Source organism: Salvelinus namaycush, chromosome 4 (assembly GCF_016432855.1).
Source record: "Salvelinus namaycush isolate Seneca chromosome 4, SaNama_1.0, whole genome shotgun sequence".
NCBI lineage: Eukaryota > Metazoa > Chordata > Actinopteri > Salmoniformes > Salmonidae > Salvelinus > Salvelinus namaycush.
In genome coordinates this window covers 54,393,589-54,419,366 of record NC_052310.1, presented here as the reverse complement: position 1 = coordinate 54,419,366, position 25,778 = coordinate 54,393,589, and the positions used below count along the sequence as shown (strand labels likewise).

General features: G+C 43.8%; 1 protein-coding gene across 1 annotated transcript in view; it reads left to right on the top strand.

Annotated features, from left to right (window-relative positions):
- The first annotated feature begins 406 nt into the window (after positions 1–406).
- The window catches only part of LOC120045923 (testican-2-like), a 61,758-nt gene continuing 36,386 nt past the window's right edge, over positions 407–25,778 (top strand). Inside the window, exon 1 of the mRNA XM_038990849.1 lies at positions 407–595. Within this exon, the coding sequence (XP_038846777.1) occupies positions 407–595 (189 nt within the window). The remainder of the gene's footprint in view (positions 596–25,778) is intronic.

The following is a 25,778-nucleotide window of genomic DNA, read 5'->3' as shown; positions in this document are numbered from 1 at the left end:
TCTTTAAGACAAGTGGTATATCTAGATCATAGGCTACAATTAATCAGTTAAATGAGGTAAGATATGATTACACCATCCACCATTTATCAATTGGTGCATGTGTAATGTCCTTATATAGGTCATATTCAATGGGAGCAATGAGAGGAAATGTCATAACAGTAGACATTATTGTACCTTTAATGCGTAACCCCGCCAGGTGCTATACATTTCGTAACACATGAAAGCGTCCCCCCCCCCCCCCCCCCCCCCTCTCTCTTTCTCCCTCTACCCTCTCCTTTTCGCGGCAGCAGTAGTAGGAAGGCGCATCTCCGCAAACAGGTCACATTTCCCTCTAGTCGCATCCTCGTCTTCTTCTCCAGAAGAGAAGCTATTATCGAGTGCCGCGCGCCTTTTCTAAGCGCTTACCATGGTGATAATGACCGAATTGGGGGTCCTTCTCGTCCCGGTGATGATGCTGGTGGGATTCACCTTGCAGGCGGAAATTAAGAACGGGAAAGAGGCTGAAAAAACTGGGAATTTCATGGAAGACGAGCATTGGCTGTCCACCATTTCACAGTACAGCCGCAAGATCAAGCACTGGAATCGCTTCAGAGACGTGAGTCGCTGTTTTGGTTGATTGAGAGATCCGCGGTAATGCGGTAAGCTGTGTTGATAGGGCAACGGATGCCAGCGGTAGGATTCCGCCCGAGGCACGTCTTTATAATAACCATGTAGTTATTAAAAATATCGCCTAGTCAGACCATTATTACTGTTCCAGCTGGCTGATATGCTTTATTATAGGTAATGTTAAAGGGATTCATCGGGATTTTGGCAATGAGGCTTTTTATCTACTTCCCCAGAGTCAGATGAACTCGTGGATACCATTTTTATGTATCTGTGTCCAGTATGAAGGAACTTAGAGGTAGTTTCGCGAGCGAATGCTAACTAGCATTAGCGCAATGACTAGTTGATGGGTATCTGCTAACGTGCTCATTTGCAAACAGGGACAGTTTCGTTGCACACAATCCACACTGATTTGGCATTGGATAAATGATAAGATTAACACAGGCATATATCTCTGTCCATTCTTAGCCTGTAATTTCAGTAATTTGTGTGGTATAAAAAATATTCTGCTCGTAAAATTATGTAGAATTGCATGAAATGTTTATAAAAGGCAATTGTTTTCTCTGATCGGCAAATACGATGATAGATGCTATAATTTTACTATAAAGGAGCTCTATCCACCCCTACTCTTGTCCATGGTGGTCTGTGAACCCGCAACCTTCTGGCCCGCAGCCCTGTGCGAAATCAAAGTTCCTGCGTTCACATGTAATGCTGACAGGACGAAGAACAGTTTCTTAAACTGCATATCTAAGGCTCTAGTCTGTCCAATAAATTAGGGTAAATGGTAGACGTTCTCTGCTGTCCACTTTGTTTACATTATTATTTTGGTTATAGGGGAGCATCACTTGTTTTGTTTTTCAAGCTTCGGGGAGGGTTTAGGTAAAATATTTCCCTGATTGGGGGCGCCATCCATTTTCATTTTTGAGAGGTCTGATTTTCTCCAGGTAACCCTTATTATAAATAACGTTCACTCCCCAACCTTTAATTAGCATACTTCTTCAATTCCCTACTTGGAAGACAACAGGTATTCTAAACTTCCACACAGAATTCGGCACAGAATCTGCAATTCTCTTGTAGTGTGATATGTGCAACGACAAGTTTTGAGAACGGTGATTGGTCAGCAATAGCCAACGACAGCTCAGGAATGACCAATGAGAGCCAGTGAATAAAATTAAAATAATAATATCAATTTTTTGGGGAACTCAGTCAGGGTCTGAACATAAGTAAAAAAAAAATAAAAAAAAAATTGTATTCTGAACTAAAATATAAACGCAACATGCAACAATTTCAACGATGTTTCTGAGTTACAGTTCATGTAAGGAAGTCAGTCAATTGAAATAAATGTATTAGGCCCTAATATATGGATTTCTCATGACTGGGAATAAAGATATGCATCTGTTGGTCACATATACATAAAAAAAAGGAAGGGACATGGATCAGAAAAACAGGCAGTATCTGGTGTGACCACCATTAGCCTCATTCAGCGTGACACATCTCCTTCGCATAGAGTTGATCAGGCTGTTGATTGTGGCCTGTGGAATGATGTCCCACTCCTCTTCAATGGCTGTGTGAAGATGCTGGATATTATCGAGAACTGGAACACGGTGTCGTACACGTCAATCCAGAGCATCCCAAACATGCTCAATGAGTGACATTTCTGGTGAGTATGCAGGCCATGGAAGAACTGTGACATTTTCAACTTCCAGGAATTGTGTACAGATCCTTGCAACATGGGGCCGTGCATTATCATGCTGAAACTTGAGGTGATGGCGGCGGATAAATGGCACGACAATGGACCTCAGGATCTCGGTGTCTCTGCATTCAAATTGCCATCGATAAAATGCAATTGTGTTCATTGTCCATAGCTTATGCCTGCCCATACCATAACCCCACCGCGGAACACTCTGTTCACAACGTTGACATCAGCAAACCGCTCGCCCACACAACGCCATACATGCTGTCTGCCATCTGCCCGGTACAGTTGAAGCCGGGATTCACCCGTGAAGAGCACACTTCTCCAGCATGCCAGTGGCCATTGAAGATGAGAATTTGCCCATTGAAGTCAGTTACGACACCGAACTGCAGTCAGGTCAAGACCCTGGTGAGGATGACAAGCACACAGATGAGCTTCCCTGAGACGGGTTCTGTTGTCTGACAAAACTGCACAGTTTAGAGTGGCCTTTTATTGTCCCCAGCACACCTGTGTAATGGAGAAATGCTCACTAACAGGGATGTAAACAAATTTGTGCACAACATTTGAGAGAAATAAGCTTTTTGTGAGTATGGAAAATGTCTGGGATCTTTTATTTCAGCTCATGAAACATGGGACCAACACTTTAGATGTTGAGTTTATGTTTTTGTTCAGTGTAGAATACACCAGGTGCAATTTTGAAATGTGGTTGTGCATCATCAGTTTTTCTCTTATGTCAGGCACTGGTAGTCAGCTAACAATTTTTTGATCGCAATTTGTTCCCCTTTAAAGCACTGCACCCACATTCACCCCTTATACGGTTTGTCACGTCCACTTTCTCACAATATGCATTCTGGCCTGCTGTCATCCTGCTATTGACTCAGCCAAGTGTTTGCAAATGATCTGTTACAAACAGAACAGGCACAATGCAATTATAATACAAGTTCTGATCATTGATTACCAAGGTAATGCAGTTAGCTTCAAACTGAATCCGGCTGTACCGATACAATTTTAGCCTAAATGGCATGTAGATATTGCTTTGTCTACGAATATTGTGTGTGTGTGTGTGTGTGAAATCCTGCCTCTATCCTGCCTCAATATGATTACCAACGATCACAGCATGACTTGGACGAGAGGCCTGTTGGATTATACATTGAGTGTAGAAAACATTATGAACACCTGCTCTTTCCATAACATAGATTGACCAGGTGAATCCAGGTGAAAGCTACAGTATGATCAACTCAATATTATGAATGTGTTCTTAATGTTTTGTACACTCAGATTATTTTCAATAATTATATTCCCTCAGAATCCTGTTGTTTTAATTGATCCCATAACTAGGTTGAGGGATTATGTCTTAATTGGAGCATACAACACAATACCAGTGTTACGGTTGTCCTCCTCCTCTTCACCCGAAGAGGAGGAGTAGTGATTGAACCAAGGCGCAGCTTTGTGAAATGACATGATTTAATAAAGACACGACAAAACTACTAAGACAGAAAACGAACTAGACTTGAATTAACTAACAAAATAACAAAACGAATGTGTAGACAAACCTAGACATACGAACTTACAATAAAACACGAAGAACGCACGAACAGGGAAAAATAGACTACACAAAAATGACGATGTACAAACATACCGAACAGTCCCGTATGGTGCGACAAACACTGACACAGGAGACAACCACCCACAACGAACACTGTGAAACAACCTACCTAAATATGACTCTCAATTAGAGGAAACGCCAAACACCTGCCTCTAATTGAGAGCCATACCAGGCAACCCTTAAACCAACATAGAAACAGAAAACATAGAATGCCCACCCAAACTCACGTCCTGACCAACTAACACATACAACAAACTAACAGAAATAGGTCAGGAACGTGACATAACCCCCCCCTTAAGGTGCGAACTCCGGGCGCACCAGCACAAAGTCTAGGGGAGGGTCTGGGTGGGCATCTGACCACGGTGGTGGCTCAGGCTCAGGGCGAGGTCCCCACCCCACCATAGTCAATCCCAGCTTACATCTCCCCCTACAAATGACCACCCTCATATTACACCCACTTAACATCGAGACAAGGGGCAGCACCGGGATAGAGGGATAGCTCAGGACAGAGGGATAGCTCAGGATAGAGAGGTAGCTCAGGATAGAGAGGTAGCTCAGGATAGAGGGGCAACTCCGGACTGAAAGGCAGCTCCGGACAGAGAGACAGCTCCGGACTGAGGGGCAGTTCTGGACAAATAGCCGCTCTGGGCTGAGGGACAGCTCATGACTGGCTGACGGCTCTGGACGCTCATGGCTAGCTGACAGCTCTGGACGCTCATGGCTGGCTGACGGCTCTGGACGCTCATGGCTGGCTGACGGCTCTGGACGCTCATGGCTGGCTGACGGCTCTGGACGCTCATGGCTGGCTGACGGCTCTGGACGCTTATGGCTCGCTGGCGGCTCTGGCAGATCCTGTCTGGTTGGCGGCTCTGGCAGATCCTGTCTGGTTGGCGGCTCTGGCAGATCCTGTCTGGTTGGCGGCTCTGGCAGATCCTGTCTGGCGAATGGCTCTAGCGGCTCCTGACTGACTAACGGCTCTGACGGCTCGGGACAGACGGGCGGCTCTAATGGCTCGGGACAGACGGATGGCTCAGACGGCGCTGGGGAGACGGATGGCTCAGATGGCGCTGAGGAGACGGATGGCTCAGATGGCGCTGGGGAGACGGATGGCTCAGACGGCGCTGGGGAGACGGATGGCTCAGACGGCGCTGGGGAGACGGATGGCTCAGATGGCGCTGAGGAGACGGATGGCTCAGATGGCGCTGCGGAGACGGATGGCTCAGACTGATCCTGTCTAGCGGAAGGCTTTGGCTGCTCCTGTCTGGCGGAAGGCTCTAGCGGCTCCAGTCTGGCGGAAGGCTCTGTAGGCTCATGGCAGACGGGCGGCTTTGCAGGCTCATGGCAGACGGGCAGTTCATGCGGCGCTTGGCAGACGGACAGTTCAGGCGCCGTTGGGCAGACGGCAGACTCTGGCCGGCTGAGACGCACTGAAGGCCTGGTGCGTGGTGCCGGAACTGGAGGCACCGGACTGGAGACACGCACTTCAAGCCTAGTGCGGGGAGCAGGGACAGGGCACACTGGACTCTCAAAACGTACTATTTGCCTGGTGCGTGGTACCGGCACTGGTGGCACCGGGCTGAGGGCACGCACATCAGGACGAGTACGGGGAGAAGGAACAGTGTGTACAGGGCTCTGGAGACGCACAGGTGGCTTAGTGCGTGGTGCCCGAACTGGAGGCACTGGGCTGGAGACACGCACCATAGGGAGAGTGCGTGGAGGAGGAACAGGGCTCTGGAGACGCACTGGAAGCCTGGTGCGTAGTGTAGGCACTGGTGGTACTGGGCTGGGGCGGGGAGGTAGTGCCGGAAATACCGGACCGTGCAGGCGTATTGGCTCCCTTGAGCACTGAGCCTGCCCAACCTTACCTGGCTGAATGCTCCCCGTCGCCCGACCAGTGCGGGGAGGTGGAATAACCCGCACCGGGCTATGTAGGCGAACCGGGGACACCATGCGTAAGGCTGGTGCCATGTAAGCCGGCCCAAGGAGACGTACTGGTGGCCAGATATGTAGAGCCGGCTTCATGGCGCTTGGCTCAATGCTCCATCTAGCCCTACCAGTGCGGGGAGGTGGAATAACCCGCACTGGGCTATGCACACGTACAGGAGACACCGTGCGCTCTACTGCGTAACACGGTGTCTGCCCGTACTCCCGCTCTCCACGGTTAGCCTGGGAAGTGGGCGCAGGTCTCCTACCTGCCCTTGGCCCACTACCTCTTAGCCCCCCCCCCCCAAGAAATTTTTGGGTAGTACTCACGGGCTTTTCGGGCTTCCGTGCTAGACGCGTCCCCTCATATCTGCAGTTTTGGGCTTGATTCTCCGGTCTCCAGCCTTGCTTTCTAGCTGCCTCCTCATATCGCCGCCTCTCTGCTTTCGCTGCCTCCAGCTCAGCTTTGGGGCGGCGATATTCTCCTGGCTGCGCCCAGGGTCCTTTGCCTTCTAGGTCTTCCTCCCATGTCCATTTCTCCAAATAATTAAGCCTCTCCTGTTGCGTGTTCCACTGCTCGAACTTATGCTGCTTGGTTCTGGATTGGTGGGTGGTTCTGTTACGGTTGTCCTCCTCCTCTTCACCCGAAGAGGAGGAGTAGTGATTGAACCAAGGCGCAGCTTTGTGAAATGACATGATTTAATAAAGACACGACAAAACAACTAAGACAGAAAACGAACTAGACTTGAATTAACTAACAAAATAACAAAACGAATGTGTAGACAAACCTAGACATACGAACTTACAATAAAACACGAAGAACGCACGAACAGGGAAAAATAGACTACACAAAAATGACGATGTACAAACATACCGAACAGTCCCGTATGGTGCGACAAACACTGACACAGGAGACAACCACCCACAACGAACACTGTGAAACAACCTACCTAAATATGACTCTCAATTAGAGGAAACGCCAAACACCTGCCTCTAATTGAGAGCCATACCAGGCAACCCTTAAACCAACATAGAAACAGAAAACATAGAATGCCCACCCAAACTCACGTCCTGACCAACTAACACATACAACAAACTGAAATAGGTCAGGAACGTGACAACCAGCTTTTTTTCTCTGAGTGTAACGTTCGTCTTGTGGTGAATGAACGGACCAAGGCGCAGCGGGTGATGAATACATACTGATTTATTAAATGAAAGACAAAACACTAATGAACACTAGAACAAACTACAAAACAATAAACGAAGGCAACAGACCTGAAACAAACGAACTTACATATAGACGAAGAACGCACGAACAGGAACAGACTACCTAAAACGAACGAACAAACGAAACAGTCCCATGTGGTATACACAGACACAGGAACAATCACCCACAAACAAACAGTGAGAACAACCTACCTTAATATGGTTCTCAATCAGAGGAAACGTCAAACACCTGCCTCTAATTGAGAACCATACCAGGCAACACATTAACCCAACATAGAAAACACATAACATAGACTACCCACCCCAACTCACGCCCTGACCAACTAAACACATACAAAACAACAGAAAACAGGTCAGGAACGTGACACTGAGTTAATTATTGCAAGGAAATGTGTGGAAATAGTCCTTATTTCTGTATTGAGGAGATGGTTGGCCCCCTCCATGTCCAATATAATGAAATAATGTGTCATTGTAAAGGGCAATTCTAACATTAACGGAATTACGCTTTGACTCAGACTTTCCACTTTAAAATCTCTTAGATGTAAGGTCCCCTGTTTAGGGTACCTCTGTGGTTCTGGTACCGGTTCCGACTGACATTTTTGCTTATAAATCGATCGGTGGACACCATAGATAAAAATGGCTTGGTTTGAGCGATGTCCGCGGGAACCAGGGCTATCAAAGAAAGCACCAGAACCACGGCGAAATCAATGGGATCTCGCATTTTGCAACACACGGTTTGAAAAAGCATGTGATCAAACAAAGCTTCGGACATCATTGATGACGACCTTCTGATAAAGTGATACACGCATCTGCACACTGCTTCAAAGTTAGCTGCTTACGCTTCGATCACACCGACAGCGTCCTTGTGCAAAATAGTACGCAGCATCATCTGGATATGTATGCAACAAAAGTAAAAAATTCACCTTCTGCTACCATTTCTATCAAGAGGTTTATGCATACAATTTAACACATACGTTCGATAAATCCAACGTATGCACCGAGCGCACTGCAACTGCCTCTGCCACGCAATGCTGCAAGGCAAACGCAGCGTTTCATTGGAAATGTATGTAATTCTGGTGTACCAAAATGCAAGACCCTGTCGGTGTGATCGAAGCTTTAGCGATTTCGATGCAAGCCTTGGAGCTCCGGTATCAAAGGTAATATCACTAGCCAGCATCCCATATGCCTAATGTTTGAAGTTATCTCTGCCACGGGATAAGATAGTATCTGCCCCAGTTATTTAAGTTGAAGTTGAAGTTATTGCCTTAAAGGTTGACTTAGTGAAATGACGTTGCCATGAGCAGCAACGCAGATGTTGAGATGAGCGAGATGCAATACTTCGCTCTCACACATAAACACACTATCTGCGCTTGTGCACATGTTCGCTTCAAGCTGTTCACAGCGTGTTAGCCAGGGCACCAAAACAGCAGAGAAGTTGAACCTTGCGCTTCAACACTTAGTTGTTGCTGAAATTGACCCACTATGCCAGGGGTGTCAAACTCATTCCATGGCAGGGCTAGTGTCTGCGGGTTTTGGGGTTTTCCTTTCAATTAAGACAGACAACCAGGTGAGGGGAGTTCCTTACTAATTAGTGACCTTATTTCATCAATCAAGTACAAGGGAGGAGCAAAAAATGTGCAGATACTCGACCCTTTGTGGAAAGAGTTTGACACATGCATTATGCTGTTTACTTTCTGCATCTAGGTCATATTGCTGAGTATACCTTTAAAAGGGCCAGTAGTTGATTTTGAAGGTTTGCCATGTTTCTTTGAGTAAGAACATCTTTTGGGACCTGAAGGTTCCCCTAGCTACCTGTCAAGCCTTTTGAGTTAAATAAATCCCCATTTGAGAACGGAATTGCCTTGTCTGACTCTTGGTTTTGCACTACCACACATGTGACACAGTCCTCCACCTATGGAGTGGTGACACATCTTTGAACAGAAATAAATGGAAAATGCAAACAATTGGAAAACGAGTTAAAAGGCAGTTTTTCAGGAAATTACTTGGTTATTCTATGAAGGATCACCCATGACACTGTTAAATAAGCCAAATTACTCAAATGAATGCTGACCCTCCTTTGAGGGGCAGAAAGTTTAATATTAATGCAACAATGGAAAGCAATAATTATAAGCAGATCATAAGAACATGCACACACAGTATATACACACAACCACAAAAACATACATGAATATTAAATATGTATTCTATTTCAAAATTAAGACCTACAGTATGCAGAGCTTGCAGAGCTTGCATTGGATTGTTTGTGGCCGACGGCTGTTTCGCATTTGATAAAATCTCATCCCCCAACTCTAAATAGACTTGATTCTTGTTCTTTCTATATTCCTGGTATAGTCAGTGTCTTCTGTAACCTAGCGTGATTCACGGTTGAGCCAACATGCTTTATCCCCTGGCCTCCTCTTCAAATGGCCATTGTGATGATGAAACAGTCCATTTGCACTCAATTAGTAGTCCATGTTCAATTTGAACTCTTAACACAAAGCAAACGGACACTGAAAGAGGCTGTTGATCCAGCAAATGAAATTGTATTGGTCGCATACACATATTTTGCAGATGTCATCGCAGGTACAGCGAAATGCTTATGTTTCCTCTTTGTCTCAAACTCCATTAAATGTCTCAAACTCTCCTTTTCCACCCAGGTTTCACAGTCACACAAACTGGTTAATATGGTAAGATGTTCAATGAGACTCCATTATAGGGGTGATGAGCTATGATTGCTGTTATTACTCTATCAACCGGGATCAAATTCAGATAGGCTCATCCGATGAGTCCGGCTATGTCTTAAATTGCACCCTATTCCCTATGTAGTGCACTACTTTTGACCAGGACGTATAGCATTATATAGAAAATAGGGTACTATTTGGGGTGCAGCCTCCATCATTGTGTAGCAGCTTACCAGTCAAGCCACCATCTTATCCATTCTTGTTATAAAAATAAATTAGATGACACTGCATTATTGAAATTGCAGTCATTCTGCACGTTATGCATAATTGATCGGATTTAGTCTCTCTGATTGCAGAAGCCAAATCAACAGTGAATACAATTTTATGCTCAACTAACTTCCCCTTATTAACGTCACATTGTGAAGTCATACTTTCGAATCAGTCTGATCAGCATTGGAGACAGTGGTCTTGTCCCAAATGGCACCTTATTCCCTACATAGAGCACTACTTTTGGCCAGAGCCCTATGGTGTTTTCTATCTGTCCCAAATGGCACCCTATTCCCTACATAGAGCACTACTTTTGGCCAGAGCCCTATGGTGTTTTCTATCGTTGATGATGACATAGAATAGATCAGTTTAGAATGTTCATCAGACTGCTAATGAGACGCACCTGTGGGAGAGGATCACACATACTCATTCTTTTTAGGAGTGTGTGTAGTGTCACCGAAACACACGAATGCACTCACACAGTAACACACTGTTGGAATAAAAACAAGCAGAGCTGACCTATCCTTAGGTATCTCTCTCTCTCTCTCTCTCTCTCTCTCTCTCTCTCTCTCTCTCTCTCTCTCTCTCTCTCTCATCAAATCGGTTCAATCTGCATTCCCCCTCCAACAATTCTTCCCTCTCTCTCTTTATATCCTACTCCTCATCACCCCTCTCTCTCTGTGCTGGTTAGAAGTAGCAGTAGTTCTAGCTCGTTAGAGCGCAGCTCTCTTCCACAGCAGCGGGTCAGGGCTGTGCCACTAAGTCCCTGCCTGCACCTGTTCTTCTCCTCCACTTCATTTTTAATGAACAGAAAACGTTCTGTGCATTCACACAAACCTCAGTCCCCATGCAGTCGATGCCAGCCAAATAAAAAATTCAGGATGGCTGGGCACGCAGGTAGGTGGGTGGGTGGGGGGGGTGTAGACAGTTTGGTTATCGTAGCGACGCTCATTATGAAGATTCAGTTTGCCAGCTTGATCATCAAATCATGTGGATGTCGTTTCGCGTGTGTTTGTGAACCGTTAAAGCTAGAAAGCAATGCAAGCAGTTGGCTTGGTGGCTAAAGCAATATAACCTGCTACATGGAGCCTAGCGTTCACCTGGGCTCCGAGACAATGATCTTTATGTCAGGGTGGTTGCATGACACATATAGGTTGCTCCCAAATGGCACCCTATTCCATATATAGTGCACTACTTTTGACTAGAGCCCAAGTACGGAATAGGATGCCATTTGGGATACATCCACACACAGTCTTGGACGAAACAAAACACACACAAAACAAAGGTTGTTTGATAAACGCCAACCATGGCACCTGTTCCTCTTCTTGTCTGATGTTGGCACAACAAACACCCGCCCCTTCAGTCCCCCAAACAGAAATTGTTAAGACCACACCGTAAAATTGAAACAGAACCCATTGGCCTTATTCAAATACTTCAGAAATGCATCCTTCCTTGAGGAATATCACCTTATTACTTTCACCAATCCAACCAAATGAGATCTGTGATTACTTCAAGGAAGGATGCATTTCTGAAGTATTTGAATAAGGCCAATGGGTTCTGTTTCCATTTTACAGTGTGGTCTTAACAATTTCTGTTTGGGGGACTGAAGGGGCGGGTGTTTCTGTGTTTGTTGGTGACAGTGCAGCCAAATACTAAATTTAAGATGATTCAGGAGATTACTGTGTGGGTGATGTCAGGGAATTATTACTGTAGCCTACTGTACCAGTCCTGGATATTGCCCTTGATCGGAATGTCACAGAGAAAGTCTATGCATACTTTCCCTTTAACAGCGGTTTATTTAATTATTATTTATTTAAAGTATGTTTATGTTTTTAGATTGAGATATGTCATGTACTTCCTTCATTTGGTTAGTATTTACAGCTTTGTCAAGAAAGATCCCCTTACCAACATTTTGTTGTCTTGTGAACATAGATCAGCAGGCATGGCGTAGTAGATAGTGTGCCTAAATCAGCATCTAGATAGCGCTGTTGGGTGTTTTGGCCCAGCACCAGAAGTTGTGGGCTCTTGGGAAGTCTGCGTAGATTGAGTGCACCTAGATCAGCAGGCATGGCGTAGATTGAGTGCACCTAGATCAGCACCGACAGAGAGAGGGGTTGAGAGCATCATGCTGCTCTGTGGGGTGTTTAGGCTCGGCATCAGAGGTTGAGAGCACAGTGCTACACTGTGGGGTGTCTTGGCCCAGCACGAGAGAGATGGGTGGGATGGAATTGAGTGAGAACAAAACAAAATATCCTTTCATCATCCTCCACTATGCACTCCCAGACAGCATTCCAAATGACAACCTATTCCCTGTATAGTGCACTACTTTTGACCAAGGCCCATAGGGAAAGACACAATAATTATTGTGAATTGCTGTAATTTCCTGGAAAGACACAATAATTCATAATAAGTGTCCTAGTCGGTCTCTGAAATGCCACTGAGGTTGTTGTGTTGTTTTGCCTTGAGGCACTTGGGCCCTGGTCAAAAGTAGTGCACTGCATAGGGTACAGAGTACCACTTGGGAGATAACCTGTGTGTTTTGTGGAAGACAACTGCACTGAAATATTCACAAAAGTCAATATTTCACAACTGGATTAACCAAGTATTCTTGTTTGTTCTACTTGTCTTTAATCTCACTATACTACCCTCTGTCACTATTGTAGCATTAATGCAGTGACGGGTCATACACTCCTATGAAATGGTATCAGGCCTGATTAGATGTGAATCACTTTAATTCCCTTGCTGAGTCCAGAAAGGGTTCTAAATTCAGCAGTATTTAGGATGGCCTGCCCGGCCGAGGCTGCAAGCAGCAGCAGCAAGACACGCAATCTATAATCAATTACAGCTGGATACTGTGACAGTACTGTGTGTGTGTGTGTTTGACAGCACTAGGGGACATTAATAACACAGCATGGGGGGAAATGGAAACACTTAGAGGATTTAAAATGTTCAATCGCTTTCTGCTCTTTTCTTTTTTTCTTTTTTTCCCTCTGGTTCTCCTCTCTCTTGCTCTACAGCTCTTTCTCTCTCATCCCTCTTTCTCTCTGTCTCTCTCTGCCCCCCTTCTTTCTCACATGCTCCCTGTCACTCATTCACCCTCTTTCTCTCTTCATCTCTCCTTTTCCCACTCTCCCTCTGTATTCTCTAAGTCCGACTCCCCCAGAGGTACTGAACACCTCTCACCTCGCCGCTCTGACAGCTCTCATATAGCCCTCTCTAGCCTCTTCTCTCTACCTCCCTACCCTCCCTGCCATCCCTAGCCTCTACTCTCTACCTCCCTACCCTCCCAGCCCTCTAAGCCCTCCCATGATCAGCAGCTTCTGAGCTGGATCCCCCCACACAAGACCTGACCCTGCCTCCCTACAGCTGCTTACACTTCCCTACAGCCAGAGGGAGGTGTATAGATGTATATATTTTTAATTCCATTCCTTTACTTAGATGCGTGTATTGGGTATATGTTGTGAAATTGTTAGATATTACTTGTTAGATATTACTACACTGTCAGAGCTAGAATCACAAGCATTTCACTACACCCGCAATAACATCTGCTAAACACGTGTATGTGACCAATAACATTTTATTCTGATTTGATTTGAGAAGAAGAGTGTGCTGGTGATGCTGCTACTGCAGTGTGTGATCTGCCTCCATTCACTCCACACTTTTAATCTGGAAACACCTGGTTGGAAACGAGGGAGACCCCTGTGTCCATATATACACACATCCATGCATATCGACCAATTAGTAGGCTCTAGTGATCTTTAAAAAATATATATTGATTTTAGATCACAACAGAATCACAACAAAATATATATACATTTACATTTAGGCTCTAGTGAGCAAATCCGTGCTTCACAGCTCCTGTGAACAACACACTGCTGACATAGCAACACACTGCTGACATAGCAACACACTGCTGACATAGCAACACACTGCTGACATAGCATAACACTGCTGACATAGCATAACACGTTGGAGGAGAGAAGAAAGTATACAATGTTCTGGAGTCCAGAGAGGATGTCCCATGTGTTCTCCTCTTGGACCATGACTGATTAGATCCACAATCAAAGGGAGGATTCTGTGTTACTTATCGTGAAGAGTCTGTGTCTAGTTCTCAGGAGACTAGAATATAAGAACATGATGTAGCACAAAGCCTGTACATATGTAGCAAAGCAGTACTGCAGTAGAGGCTCCTACAGATGGAACTGAAGGTTTGGTTCTAAACTTTCATCTATTATCAAATCAAATCATATTTTATTGGTCACATACACATGGTTAGCAGATGTTAATGCGAGTGTAGCGAAATGCTTGTGCTTCTAGTTCCGACTATGCAGTAATATCTAACAAGTAATCTAACAACTACCTTGTACACACAAATACACACAAATGTAAAGGGATGAATAGAATATGTACATATAAATATATGGATGAGCGATGGCGTGCGGCATAGGCAATATGCAGTATATACAGTTGAAGTCTGAAGTTTACATACACTTTAGCCAAATACATTTAAACTTTCACAAAAAAGATTTCACTTTCACAATTCCTGACATTTAATCCTAGTAAAAATTCCCTGTCTTAGGTCAGAAATTTACATGCACTCAATTAGTATTTGGTAGCATTGCCTTTTAATTGTTTAAGTTGGGTCAAACGTTTCAGGTAGCCTTCCACAAGCTTCCCACAATAAGTTGGGTGAATTTTGGCCCATTCCTCCTGACAGAGCTGGTGTAACTGAGTCAGGTTTGTAGGCCTCCTTGCTCGTACACGCTTTTTCAGTTCTGCCCACAAATTTTCTATAGGATTGAGGTCAGGGCTTTGTGATGGCCACTCCAATACCTTGACTTTGTTGTCCTTAAGCCATTTTGCCACAATTTTGGAAGTATGCTTGGGGTCATTGTCCATTTGGAAGACCCATTTGCGACCAAGTTTTAACTTTCTGACTGATGTCTTGAGATGTTGCTTCAATATATCCACATAATATTCCTTCCTCATGATGTCATCTATTCGGTGAAGTGCACCAGTCCCTCCTGCAGCAAAGCACCCCCACAACATGATGCTGCCACCCCCGTGCTTCACGGTTGGGATGGTGTTCTTCGGCTTGCAAGCATTCCCCTTTTTCCTCCAAACATAACAACGGTCATTATGCCCAAACAGTTCTATTTTTGTTTCATCAGACCAGAGGACATTTCTCCAAAAAGTGCGATCTTTGTCCCCATGTGCAGTTGCAAACCGTAGTCTGGCTTTTTATGGCGGTTTTGGAGCAGTGGCTTCTTCCTTGCTAAGTGGCCTTTCAGGTTATGTCGATATAGGACTCATTTTACTGTGGATATAGATACTTTTGTACCTGTTTCCTCCAGCATCTTCACAAGGTCCTTTGCTGTTGTTCTGGGATTGATTTGCACTTTTTGCACCAAAGTACATTCTATCTCTAGGAGACAGAACGCGTCTCCCTCCTGAGCGATATGACAACTGCGTGGTCCCATGGTGTTGATATTTACGTACTATTGTTTAGAGGTCGACCGATTAATCGGAATGGCTAATTAATTAGGGCCGATTTCAAGTTTTCATAACAATCGGAAATCGGTATTTTTGGACACCGATTTGGCAGATTTTTTTATTATTATTTTTTATTATTATTATTATTATTTGTACACCTTTATTTAAATATTGCTGTTACATTGTACAACCTTCAATGTTATGTCATAATTATGTACAATTCTGGCAAATTAATTACTGTCTTTGTTAGGAATAAATGGACTTCACACAGTTCGCAACGAGCCAGGCGGCCCAAACTGCTGCATATAACATGACCGCTTGCATGGAACGCAAGAGAAGTGATACAATTTCCCTAATTATAAGAAATTCATGTTAGCAGGCAATATTAACTAAATATGCAGGTTTAAAAATATATACTTGTGTATTGATTTTAAAGAAAGGCATTGATGTTTATGGTTAGGTTTGGTGCAACGACAGTGCTAAATCATCACCCATTTGCCGAAGTAGGCTGTGATTCGATGAGAAATTAACAGGGACCGCATCGATTATATGCAACCCAGGACACGCTAGATAAACTAGTAATATCATCAACCATGTGTAGTTAACTAGTGATTATGTGAAGATTGATTGTTTTTTATAAGTTTAATGCTAGCTAGCAACTTACCTTGGCTTCTTGCTGCCCTCGCGTACCAGGTAGTCAGCCTGCCATGCAGGCTCCTCGTGGAGTGCAATGTACGGCAGGTGGTTAGAGCGTTGGACTAGTAACCGGAAGGTTGCAAAAACTAATCCCTGAGCTGACAAGGTAAAAATCTGTCGTTCTGCCCCTGAACAAGGCAGTTAACCCACCGTTCCTAGGCCGTCATTGAAAATAAAAATGTGTTCTTAACTGACTTGCCTAGTTAGACTTAGGGATGCCACCCGTTAGATAAAATACGGAACGGTTCCGTATTTCACTGAAAGAATAAACGTTTTGTTTTCGAAATGATAGTTTCCGGATTCGACCATATTAATGACCAAAGGCTCGTATTTCTGTGTGTTATTATGTTATAATTAAGTCTATGATTTGATATTTGATAGAGCAGTCTGACTGAGCGATGGTAGGCAGCAGCATGCTCGTAAGCATTCATTCAAACAGCACTTTAGTGCGTTTGCCAGCAGCTCTTCGCAATGCTTCAAGCATTGAGCTGTTTATGACTTCAAGCCTATCAACTCCCGAGATTAGGCTGGTGTAACCGATGTGAAATGGCTAGCTAGTTAGCGGGGTGCGCGCTAATAGCGTTTCAATCGGTGACGTCACTCGCTCTGAGACTTGGAGTAGTTGTTCCCCTTGCCCTGCAAGGGCCACGGCTTTTGTGGAGCGATGGGTAACGATGCTTCGAGGGTGGCTGTTGTCGATGTGTTCCTGGTTCGAGCCCAGGTAGGGGCGAGGAGAGGGACGGAAGCTATACTGTTACACTGGCAATACTAAAGTGCCTATAAGAACATCCAATAGTCAAAGGTATATGAAATACAATTGGTATAGAGAGAAATAGTTCTATAATTCCTATAATAACTACAACCTAAAACTTCTTACCTGGGGATATTGAAGACTCATGTTAAAAGGAACCACCAGCTTTCATATGTTCTCATGTTCTGAGCAAGGAACTTAAACGTTAGCTTTTTTTACATGGCACATATTGCACTTTTACTTTCTTCTCCAACACTCTGTTTTTGCATTATTTAAACCAAATTGAACATGTTTCATTATTTATTTGAGGCTAAATTGATTTTATTGATGTATTATATTAAGTTAAAATAAGTGTTCATTCAGTATTGTTGTAATTGTCATTATTACAACAACAACAAAAAAAATCTGTCGATTAATCGGTATCGGCTTTTTTTTGGGCCCTCCAATAATCGGTATCGGCGTTGAAAAATCATAATCGGTCGACCTCTACTATTGTTTGTACAGATGAACGTGGTACCTTCAGGCGTTTGGAAAGGTGGAGGTCTACAATTTCTTTTCTGAGGTCTTGACTGATTTCTTTTGATTTTCCCATGATGTCAAGCAAAGAGGCACTGAGTTTCAAGGTAGGCCTTGAAATACATCCACAGGTACACCTCCAATTGACTCAAATGATGTCAATTAGCCTATCAGAAGCTTCTAAAGCCATGACATCATTTTCTGGAATTTTCCAAGCTGTTTAAAGGCACAGTCAACTTAGTGTATGTAAACTTCTGACCCACTGGAATTGTGATACAGTGAATTATAAGTGAAATAATCTGTCTGCAAACAATTGTTTGAAAAAATACTTGTGTCATGCACAAAGTAGATGTCCTAACCAACTTGCCAAAACTATAGTTTGTTAACAAGAAATTTGTGGAGTGGTTGAAAAACGAGTTTTAATGACTCCAACCTAAGTGTATGTAAACTTCCGACTTCAACTGTACATATGAGATGAGTAATGTAAGATATGTAAACATTATTAAAGTGGCGTTATTTAAAGTGACCGGTGATACCTTTATTAAGTCCATTTATTTAAGTGGCCAGAGATTTGAGTCTGTATGTTTGGGCAGCCTCTCTATGTTAGTGATGGCTGTTTAACGGTGATGGCCTTGAGATAGAATCTGTTTTTCAGTCTCTCGGTCCCAGCTTTGATGCACCTGTACTGACCTCGCCTTCTGGATGATTGCGGGGTGAACAGGCAGTGGCTCAGGTGGTTGTTGTCCTTAATGATATTTTTGGCCTTCCTGTGACATCGGGTGGTGTAGGTGTCCTGGAGGGCAGGTAGTTTGCCCCCGGTGATGCGTTGTGCAGACCTCACTACCCTCCGGAAAGCCTTGTGGTTGAGGGTGGTGCAATTGCCATAGCAGGCGGTGATACAGCCCGACAGGATGCTCTCGATTGTGCATCTGTAAAAGTTTGTGAATGTTTTAGATGACAAGCCAAATTTCTTCAGCCTCCTGAGGATGAAGAGGTGCTGTTGCACCTTCTTCACCACGCTGTCTGTGTGGGTGGACCATTTCAGTTTGTCTGTGACGCCAAGGAACTTAAAACTTTCCACCTTCTCCACTACTGTCCCGTCGATGTGGATGGGGGGGGTGCTCCCTCTGCTGTTTCCTGTAGTTCACGATCATCTCCTTTGTTTTGTTGACGTTGAGAGAGAGGTTATTTTTCTGACACCACACTCCGAGGGCCCTCACCTCCTCCCTGTAGGCCATCTCATCATTGTTGGTAATCAGGCCTACCATTGTAGTGTCGTCTGCAAACTTGATGATTGAGTTGGAAGCGTGCATTGCCACGTAGTCGTGGGTGAACTGGGAGTGCAGGAGAGGGCTGAGAACGCACCCTTGTGGGGCCCCAGTGTTGAGGATCAGCGGGGTGGAGATGTTGCTTCCTACTTTCACCACCTGGGGCGGCCCGTCAGAAAGTCCAGGACCCCAGTTGCACAGGGCGGGATCAAGACCCAGGGTCTCGAGTTTAATGACGAGTTTAGAGGGTACTATGGTGTTAAATGCTGAGCTGTAGTCAGTGAACAGCATTCTTACATAGGTATTCCTCTTGTCCAGATGGGTTAGGGCAGTGTGCAGTGTGATGGCGATTGCATCGTCAGTGGACCTATTGGGGCGGTAAACAAATTGGAGTGGGTCTAGGGTATCAGGTAGGGTGGAGGTGATATGATCCTTGACTAGTCTCTCAAAGCACTTCATGATGACAGAAGTGAGTGCAATGGAAGATGAACTAAGGGGTACGGTTACAACCTCTACTCAACGGCTGGATCAGTGTTAAACTGGGACTGTATGTTATCATCAGTGATAGAACATGAGAGAGGGAATGAAAGAGGGGAAGAGTAGTTTGAGATGCAGAGGAAGGAAGATGGGAATTAAGAAAGAGGAGAGGGGGATGGAAGAGAGGTGAAAGGGGATGAGATAAAAGAGAGTGAGAGAGAGAAACAGAAGGAAAGAGAAGACAGAGAGCATCACATATAGAGAATAAAACCGAGACGGCGAGAGGAATGGAAATGAGGACAGTGCAGTCTTACATGGTCTAAAATCATCTTTGTGCCGGCGGTCGGGTGCCAGGCGAAATGAGAGCTGCCCAGCAGGTAGTGTGAAGCAGCAGGGTGGAACTGAATTTAGTCCGAAGCAGAGAGGCAATGCAGAACTCACTTTATTTTCCTCTCTCTGTCATCTCAAAGGGTAATAGCTTCTATAAAGAAATAACCCCCATTTACCTCAATGATGAGCGGTTGTAGACTCAGTTGGTAAGAGTGTGGTGCTGGTAACCCCATGGTTGTGGGTTCACTTCCTGCAGAGAACAAATTAACATACTGATACTGCAGTCCGTCATTGAGTAATGTTAGAAAGGAAGGTGTTGAGAAGGTCATTCCCTATGAGATTAGTGTTGCTAATTGCTCGTGTTTTAAATGCCTCCTCTGATAAATTACTGATGTTTTCTCCTTCCTCGTCTACACATGATGGAAGACCTTTTGGATCACCAATAGTGTATGGATAGTCATGCATACATAGATTATCATCGGAGGTGCATGTCCCACTACCTTCTGTTTTGGTATTGTGATCCACCCCATCCCCAGTACTTTCTTTGGGACAACTGAACAGGATACAGCATGTGACAGCTGGCGTCTACTTAGAAATACCTGTCATTCACATACTAACATATGCACGTGAGCACATCCACACACACAGGCTGAGTCTCGTCCCAGTGATATGAGGGATTATAACCTGTCAGTCAGGGTGTGGATACACAGCAAGGGGTGGAGCTGTCTGCCATGTCAGATACTGAGACACCCAAAGTTAAGTGGATTCCTGTCATATACATGTAGCTACCCCCCACCCCCCCACCCACACACACACACACAGAGAGAGAGTAGACATCACTGAGGGATTCTTACATGACATCAGGTGTTCGGCCCATTCATTTAAAATGGTTCAAACTGACAGTTTTACTATATCCCGCTTTCAACAGACTTGTGATACGAGTGGATTTTTGTCATAATTGCTTTTTTTGGGGGGGGGGTATTTTGTGTTAGCTGGATGCATGCATATGCATCCTTGAAGATTGGCAGGCATTTGCATACCAGAATGATTTGTGATATCGTGACCCTCTTTCACCCTTTTGACATTGCCTAGTTGCCACAAACTGCAATTAAACCTTGTGACATTTCCCCAAATGATAATGTCACCTTGCTACCGTATGCACTTAAGCCACTATATGTGTTTCGCAGTCGATGTCCATGATACATGTACACAAAATAATAAATAAATTATCCCTGAATAAATGTTTTGTAGCCTTCCCTTCATAAAAGCATTGATTTCCACTTCTTGACAGAAGGACACCTATTACACTGGGCCTGGCAGAATACCAAAAACCACACACACACACACACACACACACACACACACACACACACACACACACACACACACACACACACACACACACACACACACTTTAAATAATGCACGAGCTGCAGCATCAATAACAAGAACATCAGAGGTGTCCGATTTAATGGTTGGGTCATAAACTCTGTGACACACACAAGGCCCAGCTAATGTGTGACTCCATCAGGTCCGGATAAGGTTAAACTACGAGAGCCAGAAATTCACAGAGCCAAACAGCAAAGGTAGATTTAAAGGCAATGTACAGTCAAAATCATGTTTTTCATGAAATTGGATGATATTTAGATGAAACCAGATCAAAGTATGATGACCAAAGTCAGAAAAATGACTGTTGCTTCTACATTGATAAAGTTTGTTCATAAAGTTACTGGTCCGATCCCCCGTGTCAAACACTTGGATTCAGGAGGCGGGATTGTTAAGAGGATAGGATGGCATGACCTTAACTCTCATTTTAATACACCAATTGTAACATGCGTGTTTGCAAAGGGGTGTGGTTTATATAGCTAGATACAGTGCATTCGGAAAGTATTCAGACCCTTTGACTTTTTCCACATTTTGTTACATTACAGCCTTATTAAAAAATGTATTACATTGTTTTCCCCCCTCAATTTAAACACAATACCCCATAATGACAAAGCAAAAACAGGTTTTTAGAAAAAAAAAAAAAATGATGCGCCAAATACAACAGGTATAGACCTTACAGTGAAATGTTTAGTTACAAGCCTTTAACCAAAAATGCAGTTCAAGAAATAGAGTTAAGAAAATATTTACTAAATAAACTAAAGTAAAACATGATAAATAAAAAAAATTGTAACACAATAAAATAATAATAATGGGGCTATATACAGGGTTACCGGTACCGAGTCAATGTGTGGGGGTACAGGTTAGTCGAGAGGGAGGGGCGGGGGGTGGTGTCAATGAAAATAGTCCGGGTGGCCATTTGATTCATTTTGCAGCAGTCTTATGACTTGAGGGTAGATGCTGTTAAGGAGCCCTTTTGGTTCTAGACTTGGCGCTCCGGTACCGCTTGCTGGAGTATCTGACAATTTTTTGGGCTTTACTCTGACACCACCTAGTATATAGGTCCTGGATGGCAGGAAGCTTGGCCCCAGTGATGTATTGGGCCATACGCACTACCCTCTGTAGCGCCTTACGGTCAGATGCCGAGCAGTTGCCATACCAGGCGGTGATGCAACCGTTCAGGATGGTCTCGATTGTGCAGCTGTAGATCGTTTTGAGGATCTGGGGACCCATGGCAAATCTTTTCAGTCTAATTTCATAAGTATTCAGACCCTTTACTCAGTACTTTGTTGAAGCACATTTGGCAGCGATTACAGCCTCGATTCTTCATGGGTATGACGCTACAAGCTTGGCACACCTTTGGGTAGTTTCTCCCATACTTCTCTGCAGATCCTCTCAAGCTCTGTCAGGTTGGATGGGGAGCGTCGCTGCACAGCTATTTTCAGGTCTCTCCAGAGATGTTCAATCGAGTTCAAGTCCGGGCTGTGGCTGGGCCACTCAAGGACATTCTATCAGGCTTGAAGGTAAGACCCAGATGTAGACTGTGTCGGAGTAACAATGTTTATTACAGGCAGCAGGGCAGGCCAACGACAGGTCAAGGCAGGCAGGGGTTGATAACCAGAGTAGTGGGGTAAAGGTACAGGACGGCAGGCAGGCTCAGGGTCGGGTCAGGCAGAGGTCGGTAATCCAGAGGTGGGGAAAAGGTACAGGATGGTAGGCAGGCTCAGGGTCAGGGGCAGGCAGAGTGGTCAGGCAGGCAGGCTCAGAGACGGGACAGGCAAGGGACAAAACCAGGATGGCGAGAAAAAGAGAGACTGGGGAGAAGCTGGAGCTGAGACGAAAAGCTCTGGTTGACTTGACAAACAAGACGAACTGGCAACAGACAAACAGAGAACACCGGTAGAAATACACAGTGGATAATGGCGACACCTGGAGGGGGGTGGAGACAATTGCGAAGACAGGTGAAACAGATCAGGGTGTGACAATACCCCCCCCAGGGGCACCACCTGGCATCCTACCTGGGCGCATACCTGGTTGACCGGGGTGCCAGCAGTGGAAGTCGGCGATGAGGACTGGGTCCAGGATGTCTCTAGCGGGAACCCAGCACCTCTCCCTCCCAGTCAACCAGGTACTGGAAACCCCTACCCCACGGTCGCACAATCAGGAGGCATCTCACAGTGTAAGCCTGTTGGCCGTTGATGAGACGGGGGAGAGGAGTGGGCCTAGAAACAGAAGACAAAGGTCTGTGAGACATGGGTTTAACTCGGGACACATGAAAGGTGGGGTGTATACGAAGGGTACGGGGCAACAGAAGACGAACAGCAGAGGGACTAATAATTTTAGAGATGGGAAACGGCCAATAAACCGGGGGGAGAGTTTGGATTTTAGCCCTGATGTCCTTACACAGCTCTCTGGTCTTGGCCATTGTGGAGAGGTTGGAGTCTGTTTGATTGAGTGAATAATAAATAAATTGCAGCAAAGCATCAAAAAGGCACACACAAAGGATTGAGGAAAGGCAACAAGCAAGATCAGCACAGGTGTCTTTTATACAGGTAACGAGTTCAAACAGGTGCAGTTAATACAGGTAATGAGTGGAGAACAGGAGGGCTTCTTAAAGAAAAACTAACAGGTCTGTGAGAGCCGGAATTCTTACTGGTTGGTAGGTGATCAAATACTTACGTCATGCAATAAAAAGCAAATTAATTACTTAAAAATCATACAATGTGAATATCTGGATTTTTGTTTTAGATTCCGTTTCTCACAGTTGAAGTGTACCTATGATAAAAATTACAGACCTCTACATGCTTTGTAAGTAGGAAAACCTGCAAAATCGGCAGTGTATCAAATACTTGTTCTCCCCACTGTATATATTTTTTTATTACCTTTTTTTGACAAATTTGGTCTTTAATAAAGAGTAGACAAACAAGTTCCCTACCTTCTTCCACTTGCCTCCTCCATTTTTGCGGTAATCCTGCAATCAGTTGGTTGTAATTTTGGATAGAGCAAACATTTCCATATATTTTGGTTAACTGTACATGTGACATTACTCCACCTTTTCTATTCATAATATCATTAACAAAGATAGTTCGTGATTTTTTTATGTTTCCATAAATAATTTCTAAAAATTCATCAATTAGTATATTTGAATGTAATATTTATTTTCTGAAGGATGAAACTGTAATTGCAACCAGCTTTGTATGACTTGTTTTACAAATGGCGATAATTTAAATATTTTCAGATAACTGAAAGTGAGAGGTTGTAATCTGGATAAAGAGAAAAATACCGTATTTGAACAAGGGGTGAGCCATTCTTACTAATCTACTGGAGAACCAGTTTGGGTTTAAGTATAACTTTTGTATGCTTTTAGTGAGAGGCTTAATGCTTTAATATTTAATCACTTTAGCCCCCCAAACTTATTATCAGTATATAAATAAGCATGTTTAATTTTCTCTTGCTTTCCGTTCCAAGTAATAAAAAAACATCTCAAATAATTTAAAATTATAAAAATCTGTCGTAAATAGGTAAACTGGGATATATCTAAGTAATTAATCAGGGTGATTTTTCCATAAATAGACAAGTATTTACCTTTCCATGGTAGCAAGATCTTAACTATTAACTTCCTATTAAAATGAGTTGTACTACGTTCCTTTATTTCTTTAAGGATATGAATAACTGTGTCTGATGTTAGCTAGTTACAGGCTAGAGGGGTCTTCAGCCAGCATGGAACAAAAGGGGGGGAAGGGTCGTTCAAAACTCAGACGCGGTTGTCAAGTCAACACATCCATCAGTGCTGCTGTGAACCACATCACATTTTTTACATCATTAGCTCGGTTTCCATCCAATTGGTGACAGATTTTCATGAGAATATTCAAAAATCTGCATAAAGAAAATATTTGCATTTTACCACCCAACAAACTTGTTGTGGATAACAGTCAGTGCGTGATGACGTAGTGCACACAAAATGTACTTTTTCTCTTAAGTTTTCATGTACCGAATACATTTTTTAAGTTCAATGTGTTTCCAGTGCATTTTCAACTCAACCTATAGTTTTTTCACAAAAACTGTTGCATTAAATAGAACATTTAGGTGTTTCCACCACCATTTTTCACATAATTTATTTTACAGACACAAAAAGATCCCACCATGTAGAATTAACAAATGATCTGTCAGCATTTATAAAATTGTACCGAAACAACATGTTTTTTGTACAATTTTATTTATGATTTATATATTTTTTTATACAAAACATCCACATACAAACTACAACATACAGACATACACAAACATTCACAACATCACCCCTGCCCAGATTCACCTGCTCACACCCCCATCTCCATCGCCCGTATCACTCTGTGCCTCAAACTGCACCATGTTGTTTCTCTCCGTCGCGCTTGCACTTTCAATATTTAGATAATAAAACCTTGACCTTTCCATTGTGTTAACGATGGAGGATTGGTTGATTTCCAGTTTTTATATATACTTTTTTTTTTTAAGTAAATTTACATCGTACTACTTCTGACAGCCAACTTTCTAACTTTGCCCATAACTTTTGAACTTTATAGCATGCCTAGAAGGCATGGCTTATTGAGTCAGTGATTTTTTTTTTTATACTGTATGACTTTACTCACATAAAAACTGTGGATGGAAACGTGGTTAGTGATGCAATTTCAATGTTGATTGAGTAGCTTTGTGTACCATCAAATTAGCTTGAGATGATTTTACTGCAACATTGCTCACTGCATCCAAGTTACTTGGCATTTGAAAGATCTGTCAGTCAAGGCAAGCTCATGAATATAATCTCCCTGCCCACTCAGCCTGTCTTTTCAAACTTTCTGGTACTTAGCCATGAGAGAAAAATAAACAT